The sequence below is a fragment of the Sebastes fasciatus genome, chromosome 18 (genome assembly GCF_043250625.1).
Source record: "Sebastes fasciatus isolate fSebFas1 chromosome 18, fSebFas1.pri, whole genome shotgun sequence".
NCBI classification, from domain to species: Eukaryota; Metazoa; Chordata; class Actinopteri; order Perciformes; family Sebastidae; genus Sebastes; species Sebastes fasciatus.
In genome coordinates, this window is record NC_133812.1 from 17,572,044 (window position 1) to 17,588,371 (window position 16,328).

A 16,328-nucleotide genomic window follows, 5' to 3' on the forward strand; every position below is an offset into this window, starting at 1 on the left:
ACAGGCAGTCAGTGAGATAGGTGGGAGAGATGACAGAGAGGAGATACAATAGACCCCATGATGGGCGGAAAAAGGAGTAATACATTTGACATTCTCGCGCAGCATGAAAGGAAGTCGGGTGTAAGCAGACGGTGGTGGCTCAGGAAGAAACGTGCCCACCCTCGGTCACAAGACATGATGTTTAAAGATCTTTTTTCAGAACATAAAGTGTGTTTTTTTTTAAGACTTATTTATAGAAATTCAAATATGAAGCAGAACTAAGGCAGAACACCTGGACATAACATCATGTGTGCTGGGAAAATGGGGGTGTATTCAAGAACAGTTTTATTTGTAATCATATACACACAGACTGTTGTGTGTTAGTTAAAGTGGAATAAATATGAGATATATCAGCCAGTCACCTTACTTATCACATATTGTTTAAAAAGCTAAGAAAATCACATTGGTGCATGATAAAAATGGCTTAACCAGTATAGTAGGGATGTCACTACGGTACCAAGTCGATGCCAAAAATTCTGAAAACGTGACAGTACTTGTTTTTCTATAGTACAGCAGGTACCGGGGGGACTGGAGACTAACGGAGTCTAAAATCCAAAAGGACACGTTAAACTCACGATAGACGTTCCAGAGTACTTAACCAATTTTTTCACTGATAATGCAACACTGTGAACAACAAATCCTTGTTGGTATCGGCAGGAGGAAAGCTAGTTTACATTAGCTGTTAGCAGCCGGTGGGCAACACAGTCCGACGAAGCTAACAGCTGATGTTAACGGAGGTTGCATTGAGTTTCATTATGATGTGTTTAAGCTCTATACAGTAAATTCTGCAACGGTAAATTATAACATTATCATGATGTGTTCAAATTTAATTCTATTTTTGGCAAGAAACTTAAATAAATACAGTTGTTTGGAGGATATGTTTTTTATATTAATATAAATAGATTATAGAGAGAGAATTATTTTTTTAACTTCCTAGCACTAGCTCAAAGTGTTTATTGTTTTGTTTTTTACTGTGGTATCAATTTGGGTATTGAGAATCGTGTAATTTCACTGGCATTGGTATTGACTTCTTAATTTCTGGTATCGTGACATCCCTACAGTATAGAGAAAGAGTATAGATAATATACAGTATAGAGAGAGCAAACCAGCCTCTCCAAGTCAAGGCTTTCATACAGTCTGTACCGTCTATTCTCACTGCAACGTAAAATACTGGACCTATTTGTCATCAAAGTAACAACACCTTGCCGTTTGTGAGGGTGTGCAATGTAATACTGTTTATGAACTTGCTGTTTGTGACTGCTATAGGCCCCGATCAGACAGAGTGAGTTTTAGCAGACTTCGGTGCAGCTTTTTGTAATTGTTTTCAATGAGTGTGACAAAGTTTTTTGGTGCACTGCTTTTGCGTTGCTGAGCGCCTCGCGTTTATCCACGTTGTGCGCCTCAGGTTCCTACAGGAGCGCCCTGAACTCCTCGAGTTGATACAAATTCAACTCGAGAGGAAAAGCGCTCTGCGTCATTACTGTAGCGTTTTCCTCATTCTGGTGATTTTTGCTGTATACCTGGAACTATATGACTTTACCAACCGTAGTCACCATGATCTGAACAGAAAACAGCAGGAGGCAAATTTGTGCGGTACTTTAGATTTTATGGTAAGTTGTTTTCATTAATTTTAATTGTACTATGAACTATTTGGGAAGTGTACAGTTCATGGTATTAAGGTAACATTAGCACTGATTTGGTGGTTGCCTAGCAACAATATAAAATAAAAAGACGAAGCATACTGAAAAAAAAGAAAAAAAACGCTCTGTCTGATCGAGCAACAAAAAGACAGTGCGGTGCGCCTCGCGTTTTCCACCTGCAAAATGCATTCTGTGGGATCAGGGCTATAGGAGAGAGAATGACAGAGAATATATCAAAAACAGCACATGCGATTTCGAGTTTGTGTGTATTTGCACGTGCGTGTGGACAGAGAAAAAGTGTTGTCCTTTACCTTTCCCTCGTCCATGGGGTTGTCACTTATGTGGACGACTGGTCCAGGGTGAGCCTTGGAGGACCTTGTGAGAGAGAGAGACAAAGAGAGAGGCATATAGGGAGTGTTTTCCTCTTCAAGCTATGATGCAGTACTCAGACATCAACACAAGGCTGTAACGCATATAGCTCACTCACATCACATCAGTGATGTATGCGGAAGGTTAAGGTGGGAAGCGAGTGTCTTTGAACCTGAGAAAGAAGTCCGCCAGGGAGGACAGAGCTGCCAATCACTCCAAGGCTCTAAAAGGCTGTTCAAAGACATAAGCTCACTTAAGGTTGTGATGGATGGCTCTGTCAGGCCAGGCAGTCCCCACTGGCTGTGTATGTGCGTGCATGCGTCGAGTGTGTGTGTATGTGTGACCATTTGCATGTCAGAGGAGACAGCAGAAAATGCTCGGCAGTCCCCCCCCCTCCTCTCCTCCTCCTGTCTGTGCTTTACCCTCCAGACAGCCTTATGTCAAAGCTCCTCTCTCTGCGTGCCACGTGGCTGCAGAGTTTACCTAACCTTCCCCTGCCTCAGAGAGATGATGTGGGCTGCGCAGTGCCAGAGAAGGTCACAGCTGAAAAAGAGTGACTGTTAGAGCCTGAAACATAACCCCAACACCAGGGAGCAAGGGCAGGGATGCCCGGCAAGGAGAGGAAAGAGGAAGGAGCTGCAACCAAATATAAGTAATGCGAAAGAAGGCCATGAGTTTTTTTATTCATCTGTAAGTTTGACAGTGAAGGACAAGACATGCTGGTGATAATATTAAAGTGGCAGTAGGCAGAATGTTTTTGGCATCATAGGGGAAAAATTTCCATAATAACATTTCAGCATATTGTGATTCAAGTGCTCTGAGAGAAAACTAGACTGCTGCACCTCCTCATGGCTCTGTTTTCAGGCTTTAGAATATCTAGCTCGTGACGGGAGACTTTGGCCAATCACAGGTCATTTCAGAGAGAGAGCGTTCCTATTGGCTGTTCATTCAAAAGGAGGCAGCTGTATCGCTTGCAAACTCTGATCATTTTACAGCTAAACAGTACACTAGAGAAATAGGCATTACAGTAACAGAATATTAATTCATATTTGATCAGCGCTGCCTAGTTCGACCGTTTGATCGGAGTTCACGTGTAATTGACAGCTGCTCAGAGACGGCAGGCTCCAGCTCGGCTCTGATAAGAAATCTTGCAGGTGCCATTAGGAGCACCGGAGGACACCAGAGGACACATGATTTTTTTCAGATTTCTGATGCACTACTTTCAGGATATAGTGACCGTTTTATAAAAATATTTTTTTTTTTAAATCATATTTACTCCAAAAACTGCATATATTCCAATGAAATACATGTTTTTGGATTGAAATCCATAAGCAGAAGATTAATGTAAACCCCTTTTCGTAAGTTTAGCCCTCCATCTCTGCATGACTACAGTATATGAGTATAAGCAGTAGGCTATTTGAGGGGGGGGATACCATCCCCCTTGTTAGCAAAATGACCAAAATGCATGCCCCTTGTTAACCTGCCCTCTCTCCATCCCCTAGTAGCAGAGACTGTGTAGGGGCAGAGGGGTTGTTTAATTGAATAAGTTGTTCTAGTCTGCCTGACTCATTGATCCTTTATCCGACTGAGGTTTGTGTAAGTTAGGATCTATGGCCCCGACCATGGCTCTGAAATATCAGTAGCCTAACTGTGCTGTGTATTGATAAATCCATGGCGCTGTCCGTGGTGCTGAAGTAGCAGACGGACTGAGTCCCACCCTTCTGTCTGTTTCGTCTTGGATCTATAATATAATCTCTAAACTAAATAGCTGCGGGGGGGGGGTTAAAAAAATACAGAACCAAGAAGAGGGTGAACGAAACGAACCCTGTTAAAAGTTAACAAATCGCCTTCTACGTTATAAGCAAAAGGCCAAAGAAGGGAAGCGTCTACAGCAATGTGTGTGTGTGTGTTTGTGTTTGTGTGTGTTGGAAGGTAGCAGTTAGTGGGCAGGCAGGCAGTCAGTCAGTTGTCTCTATATTTAGCCTGTTTGTGCCGTAGCCTTATTACCTAAGCTCTGCTGCAGCTGGAGCTGTTGATTTATCTAATCCCCCTTCACTGCCTGTCTCTCAGCTAGCAGTCGTACACAGCACAACGCACATGCACACACACACACACACACAGACACAGACACATTTGCATGTCGGCACAATTAAGACACATCTTAACATCCACCCCATTTGCAAAAACCTACATTCATAACAAACAATTAGCCGTCTTGCTGAATTACAAAACGCAACTTGCATGAGAGCTTCGCCCGCCTTGTCCCACGTGGTTTATTTATTTCCTCTTGTTTTGAGGATTTTATGCACAATGTTCTCCATCTTTTTCTCCCCCCCCCCCCCCCCCCACCCCCACCCCCACCCCCCGTGAGACTCCCGTAAACAAATCTGGTTTGTTAAAAACCTGTTGTTATACAGTAAATAAATCTGACACAAACACATTCACAAAGTCCACAAATACATGTTCAGGTTTGGAGATGAAGGAATCACCATGGCAACAGAGGCAGGATGGGCAGGGCAGCAGACAGGCTCCCAAAAATCATCCATACTCTGCCACAAACACACACACACACACACACACACAAAGAGAAACAACGCCTGCCTAACTACTTCAGCACGCTCCTGTAAGCACACATTTCTGCCTGCGTACCGCTAATGACTCTGCGTTTTGCATACAGAGTAAAAAAAGGTCTTCGGGGACGAGAGCATTTGGGTATGTGTGTGTATATAGGTGCATGTGTGTCTCTGATAGCTTTTGAATGTGCATACAGATAGATGCTTTAGTGTGCATGCATGGCATACCACTCTATGTGTTTCTATGTACACAAGTTGTTTGGCTGTGAGCATGCCATTATCCTCATAGCATCATTCACAGTTATAGGTGTCACATTCTGGTTTTGCATCTACTAGTTCAAGGTCTTTCATGTCACACACACACACATGACTACTACAGTTAAACTAAATGCCTTGTGGCAAATATAATGCTTGTTCAGCACATCATAAAATCTTGAAAACGTTCGCCCCCCCTGGCACATTCTGTTCAAAAATGTGATCCGTTATAAACCTTTATTGCACCAAATCTTTCTTTGAATATCAAATATTCATCCAACACAGTGATGCCTTCAAGTACATTAAAGAAAATGGACTATTCGTATGTGTTGCAAGCACACAAACGCACCACGGAGCAAATGTCTGTGGGTGTGTGGATGACGCAGGGGGGGGAAGTTTAAGCAATAGAAAAGGGTAACACCTCGCTGAATTTGAAAACATCGCTTCAGTGCAGTCACACACATACATGTATACTGACACACGCATGCACAGTGAAGTCCTGAACATCTGGTGTCACCACGGGTGACGCTCTGTGAGGCAGCAGAGGCGCAGTCACCATGGCAGTGTGTCCGCGGCAACATGGCTTGAACAGCCCGTTTTGCAGCACGCCCATGTGAGCTCATGTCACCTTGATAGACTCTGAGTGTGCGTGTGCGTGTGCGTGTGCATGTGCGTGCGTGTGTGTGTTAATGCATAGGAGCTTATGTAAAGCTCATATTTGAGTCCATTGTTATGTATGACTCTCCGTGTAATCATACATGATTGCTATGTTATTCCAGCATAGAAAAGACATGTTCCAGATGAAAGCGCTGGCCCAGCTGGTGTTCTAAGAGGTTTTCTGTACATGAAAGAACAAAATTTGAATACTAAATCCTCAAACTGACCATAACAGTAGCTTTTTGCATTAGATCCCCTCATGCTGTTTACTCACAGCGCCATTGTCAGCTCAGCCGTGACACGCAGAATGAAACCTGCTGGTTAAAAGCTTACTGAAAGACATCCGGAGCAACAGAAACAATGTGATGTGTTGCAGTTAAAGTAGATAATTTAGGAAATGTGCTTATTCACTTATCTGTCAGTTAAGTAAGAGATAATGCCCTTCGAGGTGTCCATAATCAGGAATTAATGGATATGGCCTCCTCGTCGTCCATTAATTCCTGATTATGGACACCTCGAAGGCGATTATCCCGCTTATACCATGGCAACTTGCCAAAGAAATAAAATTAAAACCATTAATTTATATTTGCATGCGTTTTGCAATCAAAATCTTAAGTCTTTTTTACAAGCCATAACTCTGTTTCCTTGGTAATGCTTGAGGGTTTGCTAATACGTGGAACAATCATTACCATCCCATATGGTAGTTAAGCTACGGAACACATGTTTGCAAAAGCTAGCAATCCAAGTTTTACCATTTGATCCATGTTTGGGTGCTGATTTGCAGCGAAAAACCAAGGAAGAAAAAAGTAAAGAATATTGAGGAGGGAATGGTTGGGCAGCAAGGATTGTCTGCTCTGCAAATACAATTGGAAGTAAATAAATAAATTAACAAATGATTACGCCTCTTCCCCGATATTTCCCTCATCCTGTATCTTGCACTCTCGTTGGCTTTAGGTCATCGCTGCAGTCATTTCCGGTCAAAAGAATGTTTGGACTCGCAGACATGTCCAGATATTTAACCTTCTTGATATCTCTCGGGTATCTGTGACGCATTGCGTCTGAAAATTCATACATAGCAATCATCGCTCACAGGAGCGAGCGCCAATTCGCCTCCAATCTGGGGCTTTTGTCAACGATCTCAAAAAACTTCCGGCAAGTGTAAAATCAGAGTTTAAATTGTGTAGTGTAAACTCTGCACTAGAGGTGCTGCTAGGCTGATTTTTTCACCTGTGGACGGATCCTAGCTGGCTGTTTTCCCCTGCGTCATCTATGCTACGCTAAGCTAAGTGTATCCTGGCTGTACCTAGCGTTATAGTTAACAGATATGAGAGTGGTATTGATCTTCTCATCTAACTCTCGGCAAGAAAGCAAATAAACGTATGTCCCCATAAAAGTGTTTGATGAACTATTTACCTATAACAGTGCTTATATAGAATGAAGGAGGAAGTATAACATGCATCTTTTTTTATTCTAATGAAGACACACCTGGCGTCGAAACATTAGTCCTCTAATAAAGTTTTGGTGTTGCGCCAGTATACTTTGTCTCTCCTGAAACTGCTTATATAGCTTTAGTTTTGTATTAAACTGAGCGAAACAGTTCGAACAAGCAACAGACTTATTTAGAATCCAAGACTGAAGTGAAGACAGACAGAAGCAGCACCTTATGAATAATGACATGATTGCTTACTGATGTGCAAACTGCACAATGTGTGACTACAAATCTTTGTTCTGTACTGAACAAAATATTTTTAATCAGCAAAGTGATTTGTAATTTCCACCTCTAAGTGCATGGGGTGTTGGAAGGCTGCGTCCGCCCCCAGGAGAGATCACTGTGCTAGGCCTACACCTGCAGCCCGAGGTCCTAGAACAACTGTACATGGCTTTTGGGATGCTGGATGCTGTGATGCGTCCCTGGTAATGCACTGCTGCTGTACCAGCTGAGGACCTCACATATGCATAAAAACACAGTACAAAGGAACATACGTAGAAGCATTAAAATTCAAACAAGTAATTACAGTAGCTTCAGGGTCCTGAGTGGGAGGAAATAAAAGAGGACAGAAGAAGCCTCCGGCCAACATGTTCATGTGAACTATGTGTCAGAGTAAGCTGTTAACATTTTACCACTCCTCTCCCACTTCGCCGTGGCTCTCTGTACCCACTGACCATCTAGCTGAATCAAATCAGACACTGCCAGGTACAAATATGCAAACATCCCTGAATATATACATACAATTATGCATCATGTGAACATACACAGATTCACATGTGGCCTTATGGCAATGTCCTTAACGCCTGTAGCACTGACTGAACTATAGTGCCATGCAGTTGGTTTTTATGTACTGTAAGATGTGTGTTTGTCTAATAGTCTGTCCAGTACAGTAGCTTGGGAACAGAGGTGTGAGTCATACAAACACACCGGGCCTGGGGCCACTGGCGCTGCTACTGCAGCTCGTCTCCAAATAGCAGGGCCCAAGGGACGTTGACCCCGGTACACACCATATCCCGGCCTCATTAAGGTTATCGCAATGCAACAGAGGTGTAGCGGGGAGGGCTTAAAATACAATCTTTAAATAATGCTTTCAACAGTACGTATGTATTGGAGCCGGGTTATGACAATGTAAACTAATGTAGACGACTCTTACAGCAGTGCACAGCTAATGATACTGAACTATGACCTAGCCGCAAGGCCAACATTTCATTAAGGCCATAAAATGTCTTCAAAATTGTGGAAAACACTGGTTCCCAGAGCCCAATGGGGACAACTTCAAATGCTTATTGTCCAACTAACAGTTCAAAATATAAAGACAGTCAAATTATCATGATATAAAATAGAGAAAAGCGGTGATTTGCCATATTTGCTTGATAAATGATTCACAAAATTAATCAATTATTTAAAGGTACAGTGTGTAGAATTTGGCGGGATATAGTGGTGTGGTTGCAGATTGCAACCAACTGAGTAACCCTTCGCTCACTCCTCCCTTTCCAAGACTGTGGCAACATGAGTCGCCGAGTGCACAACCGTGGTAACACCGTTCGCCTCGCTCAGAGGCCATCCATACCATCATAACACTACTTTGGGAGCAACGGAAGTCAGACGGCGGCTGACGGTACCACGGTTTTGCACTCTGCACTTCATAAGCGTGTCTGAGAACTATGGTGCGAATGCGAAAGGCTCTCTCTAGAGCCAGTGTTTGGTTTGTCCGTTCTGGGCTACTGTAGAAACATGGCGGAGCAACATGTCGACCGGCTCCGTGAAGAGGACCCGCTCCCTATGTAGATATGAAGAGCTCATTCTAAGCTAACGAAAACACAACAATTCTTAGTTTCAGGTGATTATACACTAATGAAAACATAGTTATAACAATATTATATTCTGCTCATAGATGCCCCGAAATGTTACACACTGTACCTTTAAAGAAAAAATTGTCGATACATTTTCAGTCTTTCGACTCATCTTTACAGCGCTACAGTAATTCCAGTTAATTTAGTTAAATGTCTATGTTCTTCTGATGACAATGTCAGAATAGAACAATGGGACAGAAGCTTTTGTACCTGGACTGCTACCCTACCAACCCCACAGCTGGCAGAGAGACACAAGGAGAGAGAACAATAGAGTCACATCACACCTCTCTGATCTGCATCAAAGCAAAACCACAGACACTCAAACAGATATGCAAACTGAGAGCATCTGTAACAAATCCCAGAATCGATTCCTGGCACTGCCGCCATCTTCAAGACACGATATCCCACAGAATGGCTGTGTGAGTGATTGAGGCCTGAATCAAAAGATTATGGAAAGCTCATTTCCTCAAACTAATGGTGCAGTGCTACAGTTTGGATGGAAACAACAACATGTCAGAGAAAGTGTTGCGGCTTAACAAAGCTAAGTTAGATGATGTATTGATGATGAGTGCAATTAGTTTGGGGGGAGGGCGAGGAAGAGATATCAGGAAAGAGCAGGAACGTGAGCGGTACATATGCAGGTCAATATGGTTTAGGAATATTACAAACTATGATATACTGTATGTCACTTGTAATTTGTAAGAACTTGTCATTGTATTATTGCAAATTTAGATTATTATCTTGGACTAATATAGTGAGTTTGCTGCAATGTTTACAGCTTGGAGAAGGGCATATTGCTTCAAAGATTTAGAAATTGTTCATATAAAACACCATGGAGTTACAGATCCTTACAGCTTAAATGGTAGAAACTCATTTTTCCTTTGGGGATGTTTTAAAATCACACTTTTATGTGCCAGCTAAGGTTCGGCAGGTGGAGAGTGGTCATCCTCTAATCGCAGGATTTGGGGTATGATCCCTGACTCTCCCTATCCACATCACCAAGACGCTTATCAGCCTCAAATTGCTCCCAATGGTTACAGCCGGTCCCTTGTAGCACAGTTACATGCCAAGTGTGTTTGAGAACGGGCGAATGAGAGGCTTTAGTCAAAAGCACTACATAGATGAAGTCCATTATTATTACTATTACTATTAATAGAGATGTATGAACTTTCCATAGAAAGAACCTTTCCATGGCAACAGAAGCAGCTTTGGAATGGAGGTGATGTGTTGAAATAATGTGTGGAGGCCAGTGGAAACATGCATTGACATCTAGGTGAATAAACAAGGGGAGGAGGAAGGAAAGGTTATTGCTTGTCCTTTAGTCAAGAACATCTCCTGTATCCACCTCTCGCTCTTATCATCCACATCTACCCTCTATCTCATCATTATCACTCCTTGCCTTCCTCTTCTGTCCTTTTTTTCTTTAATTGGAAACCTTTTCCTTCCACCTCTCTCTCCTCACTTATCTGCATGACTCCTCTTCTGCTCTGCCCTCTGCTACCTGCATTTATCCCTCTGTCACCACTCCATTCCTCTGCTCCATCACTCCTCCTCCTCTGCATGTCCTTTACCCCGGGCCAAAGCCCTGTCTCATCCATTCCGCTCCCGTCTCCTCTCCATCATACATTCACCCTCCTCCCCCTCCTCCTCCCCCTCCTGCTCTCCCACCACTCGCTCTCGCCTTTTCTTCCCCGCAGCCCTGTCGACGAGACGAGACGTCTGTGTGTACCATACACTGATCTCGGCAGACACCTGTTCCACCCCCTCCCTCCTTCCGCCCTCACACACACACACACACATGCACAGAAGGGGATGAGGGGGAAAAGCGTGAAGCAAAACGCTCCAGTGAATAATTTAAGTCTGTACAGCGGGGAACCAAAATGGAGCCTGTCAAACTGACAGATACATTGAAACGGCAAAGAGACAGGTCGCTCACTACCTGGAGTCCGATACTCTGCCCGGAAATGATAGACTGACTAATGATTCCTTCTTATCTCATTACATTTAAGCTACAATAACCTTTTGAGAGGTGAAATGCTGATTACACAGCATCCCTTACCTCACTTAAGTGCTGCAATGCGAGTCAATAGACCCCGGGATCAATGTTGCAGCGCTGGCGATATGAGTTTGATTCCTACAGAGTTCAAGTATCGATCTGCGTATCAGTGATTCACTGTGGACGAGAACCCCCCCGCCCCCACACTCCGTACGGCTCAAAAAAACCATACAGCAGCATGCTAAAGTGTGCAGCATTTGAAGAAGAGGAAGAAGAGAGCAAATGCAAGGAACATTTGAGAGTGGGAGGCGGCATCAGAGGGTGACACGTGGGCAGCTAACACTCACAGTTCAATGGCTTTGTTCCACATGATGACGTAGCCTGAGAGCATGAAGGACTCCACGTTGACGAGGTGGATGTTCCCTCGTTCTGTGCCGATGTACAACCATTTACTCTGGAAGGGCAGGTGGCAGAAAGTTATTCTGTGAAGAGAAGGAGAAGGAGAGTTAGAAGACTAAAAACAGAGAAAAAGGAAGACAAAAAGGGGGACCAGGTGGGACCAGGGAGGAGGACACAGACGGAAGCTTTGTCGGAAATCACTCGACGTCCTATTATAACGGGAGACGACGAATTATGCAAAACTTTGAGAGGATTATTTACCCCTCCATCAGGTCGAAGCAGTCGAGATGAGAGTGGCAAACCAAAGAGATTTTTGAGTCAGCCCCTTCTCTCCAGACCTACAGGGTACACGAGGGCAAAGACACACCCGTGATTCTCCTGTTTTCATCACCATCTCCTCTTTTCATCCATCCATCAGACTTAGGTTTAATGAGAGGTTAGAAACCCCTCCCTCCTTAACTCTGGCGATCCATTCATCTTCTCATCCCTTTTTCATCATTTTTGTTCTTTCATCCATCCTTCACTTCACCCTCCAATCCGTCTGAGGAATAATAATGTACACCCTTGGTAATGCGCCTTTTCTAATATTTCAAGGTCGTCCGTCTCCTCCGCCCGATCCTTTATTATTCCGCGCGGCGCTTTGAGCTACACCTGTGGACCTCTATCTATAAGAGAACGCCCCTGGCTCATCAGCTGGGACACACCACCCATGAAGGAAGAGAAATAAAGTTGTATCCATCTCTTTTTGACAGCACTTTTCTTCTTTATCCATTATATCCAACAGGAAGGACACGCTGGAGTATTTCCTCTGCGTTGGTGACAGATTAGCTCATGGAATCACTCCGCACAACAAGTTTAATATCTGAATGTAATATCTGCTGTCAAAGACGCTCTAAGTAGATATAGTATGTCAAGAAAATAGTACTTTGAGATAAAATAGTGTCTTCTCTTCTTATAATCCGATCAAATGGTATCTGTCAGAGATGAATTAATACAACAGGCATTCAACTCAAGACCAGGCCTCATGCATGCAGCACCCCAGGACAGATCAAAATAAACTCCGTGCTTCAATGACTCTTTCCAAACTATAACATTACAAACCCGTCTCCTATATAATCAGGGAAATATATTATTTTTATCGACATATTCATTGTAAATATCAACATAACAAGGACGCAATTTAATTGAATGTATGTGCAAAACCTTCACTGTCAACATATTTCATTTGTTTTCCCGACAATAGCCGCTCCTATCAACTAAAATGATTCACGTTTTTATGGTTAAGAGCAATATTCTTCTTCCCCTGACCTTAACCACGTTTTAGTAGACTAAAACTAACAAAATGTGAGACGCAAACTCTGGTTTCTGAGTCTCTGGTATGAAAGTCAAGTAAAGTGTAAGAATGTGATGCTTGCTGGACTGGAAAAAATGTTGCAAGTGATCCGGAGCCTCAATTAAGTTTCCTCCTAAACATATTTGGCAAAGGACGTTAGCGGTATGTGGATGTGTTTTGTATGATAAAGGGTTAAACAGACACATAGCATTATACAGTATACATATACAGTACATACACTTAACACAGTAAAACATGAATGTGTTTAAACATGTCTTTGCAGTGACTTTGAGTGTCTTTCCTGTGTGTTTTAATATCTCCCTCTCTCTCTGAGACTATCTCACACTCTTGCTCCAGGGCTGTATTGAGTGTAACAGCTCCTACTACAACACACACACACACACACACCTTCCCTCTCTACCCCAATGCTCTGCTCCAAAACATGAATATATTCATTATTTTTTGGAGGAGAGGTATCAGGCTACGTGACATAAATCTCATCCACACTGTCCACAATGTGAACAGAGACTCACAAAACAACACTTAAACACACTAACCTACATTTACACAGAGCGGGAATATGGTCCGGCTTAATCAAATATGAGAGTAACACTATAAGAGTTGCACATTGAAGTCTCATCTGACCAGGCAAGTTGACTAAGAGCAAACTTTCTTGCAAATCCTTTCTCCTACTAAATATCTGTATATACACTACCAATGTGCTTTGCAGAATACACCTTGGAGGAATGCTAATTATGCAAATTGTATTATGTGAATTGTTGTATTATGCACATTAGAGGTGGGGGAAAAACCTCTTAACAATCCCCCTGGCCTGCAGGCGTTTCTGTGTTTTCAGAGGTTGTATCAGGCTCAGTCTTAAAGTGAAGATTCTGGTATTATATACTAGAAAACCTAAGGAATCCATTGGTACCATGTCATACTAGCTTGTCAGGAAGAAAATAATGCTCCAAAGTTACGCTAAATTTTGGCGAGGAAAAACTGGCATGGCTATTTTCAAAGGGGTCCATTGCCCTCTGACCTCAAGATATGTGAATGAAAACTCTGAGATGAACAGAGTGAAAACTGCATCACAAAAGGTAATAAATCGCAATATGTCTTATCGCAAAACTCAGCATATCGCAAAATGTTTAAGATTGCAATAAGACCGTATTACGACTTAAGTATCGTGATAATATCGTATCGTGGGGCCTCTGGTGATTTCCAACCCTGATGCACACGATGCACGAGCTGACTTACTACTACAACATGGAGGGTTGATCATTGAGATGCACAAACTCGTACGGACTCACTACAGATGAGATGACTAAGAGCTGCACGACTTTTCATGACAACTTGTGGCGTCCTTATATCCAGTAGTCAGACTGTCCACTGGATTTAGTGTCCTTCTCCATCTGCACAAACAGATGTGCCTTATTTATGCATATGAGGGCTGGATTGGCATCAGGGGGTTATGATTTTATAAACACTATGTGCATGAATGTCTATTTGTCTCTGTATTCATGTGCTTGTACACGCTTGTGTTTTTGTACATTTGCAGGTGCTCCACAGCAACTGATAGGAATCTGTGTAATTACATATGTACTCAATGTAAATGTATGTTGTATATAAATATGTTTGATCTGTGTATGTGCGCACATCCAAGCCAACTGATGAAGTGTTCTGAGAGCGAGTATGAGAGGCCAACTGAGAGGCAGTGTCAGGAAGCATAATTATACAAATTTGCTTGCAGTTTAGAAGTGTCCATTTCTCTGTGTGTGTGTGTGTGTGTGTGTGTGTGTGTGTGTGTTTGCACGCGCCCAATTGCTCGTGCAAGCGTACTTGTGTGCGAGTCATTGTGTTCACACTTGTCGTGCGCGCACGGCACGAGTCTCCTGGTGAAATCTCCAGCTTCGAGTGGTCACGACACACAAAGGCAGCTGCCAGCTTGCAGGCTCGGGGCCAAACACATTGCCTCAGAAATGACAGACGCCTGCCACACACAACTCTGAGACTAACTGCACTGTGGGCTAGACGTACAAGAGCACGGTTCACTGCAAATGAGAGGGGGGATACTCATTTGTAATGCATGGCTTTATGTGATGTTCTTATCAAAGAGGATTATTGCTACAAATGGAGTCATCTGTGCCTGCCCGTCATTAGAAAGTCGCCAGCTCCAACACTTTGATCTAAACTGCCTTGATTTCGCGATACTTTCCTTTTTCTGACCAATTTTTATTAAACTGCCCTTGAGCAAAGCACTGACCGCTAACTGCTGAATGGCTGACTAGTAGACAATAATGTGGTACGAAAGGATATGATTTGGTTCCAGTAATGAGAATGTCATTGCTGCAGTAATAGGACTTATAATAGAACAGTGAGAGTGAGTTTTAATATTATGCAAAAATAAAATGCAGCCAAACATATTTATCAAAGAATCGTGCTGGTGTGCACAAAACTGGAAGGGGAAGATGCTGACAGAAAGAGAATGAGGACATATAATACTTGTTGTGTATTGTATATCATAAAACGGGCAGCTCAAATCAAGCAATCTGATCTACCTGCTAAACGACATGCAGCGTTACGTAAAGAGGAGGTTTGACGACGTTGCCCAGAATATGCGAGCAAGCAGGAATGCAGCAGAAATACTAAAACCACTGCCTCCGGATCACAATGATTCAGAAACTATCTGATGCGGGTTTTGACATGAGAAAGATTATGGCCGTAGGTGGATTGGCAACCGAAACTTGGGGACCAGAGAAAGTGGAGCAACATCGTCGCCACGCCAAGCAACACACCTCCACCTAACAATAAAAAGGGCAAGCCACCGTGTTCAAAGTCATCCTACTGATGCTGGACAGTTTTTTAGTGGCTGCACAACAAATGGCGACATACAATAATGTTAATAAAGAGCCAAATAATGAAATTAATATAATGTTAGCCTGTGATGGAAAAAGAAATATGCTAGTTGCTAGTGTACGTTCCATAGCAACCACCGTTGTAGCAACTGCCTCGGTATCTGCAGACAGGAGGGCCTATTTTATTGTGAACATTATTATTTATTAATAAAAAACTATCTAAATTGGAATGTGTCTATAACTTTCATATTGCCATACTTGATGACCGCTTCGCATCAGGCCGAACGAACAACGGCCAATAGCTGTGATATAGTCACAACATACCACGGCCTGTCTTGAGCTATTGCTTAAAGGTCTTATTGATAACTTATGTAATCAGATTTTTTTTTAATAATACATCCACATAGCTTATAGAAAGGTGCTGAATAAAAGTATGACTTTTTGCTGAAAAAAATATGATTGTGAGTCAATAATTTTTTTAATTTTGGCGAGTCCAAAATGAATGTTTTGTTTATCTCTGTGGAAGATATCTGACATTTGGTTCCCACTTCTAACAAGGCTTGTGAGCCAATAGTATAACGACGTTGGTATCGCGTGGTATCTTGCGGTCGTCAGTAAAAAACAGATAAATGGCTGAGATTGACAGTAAGTTCCTGGCAACCACTTGTTGTGACGTAAATGCAATGGAACGGGCGAGGGAGAATGCGACATCTAGTGGCTGAATGTTATCAATAGTATCTTTTCCAGTATCCAGAACACCAAGGGGTTTTAGACTTATTGAAAGTACAGATATCCTTTCGGCATTGTTTGGAATTGGTGATTCAGACAATGACAATGCAGAAAACAACAAGTATAAAAAGAGTTAATAAC

The 16,328-nt window shown here is 42.6% G+C and overlaps 1 protein-coding gene across 6 annotated transcripts in view; it reads right to left on the reverse strand.

Annotated features, from left to right (window-relative positions):
- stxbp5a (syntaxin binding protein 5a (tomosyn)) overlaps window positions 1-16,328 on the reverse strand; it is a 105,777-nt gene that overhangs the window by 40,919 nt on the left and 48,530 nt on the right. For all 6 annotated transcript variants that reach the window (XM_074616495.1, XM_074616494.1, XM_074616492.1 and 3 more), the window contains 2 exons: window positions 11,219-11,353; window positions 1,991-2,054 (listed from right to left, as the gene is read on the reverse strand). In XM_074616495.1, the coding sequence (XP_074472596.1) occupies window positions 1,991-2,054; window positions 11,219-11,353 (199 nt within the window). The remainder of the gene's footprint in view (window positions 1-1,990; window positions 2,055-11,218; window positions 11,354-16,328) is intronic.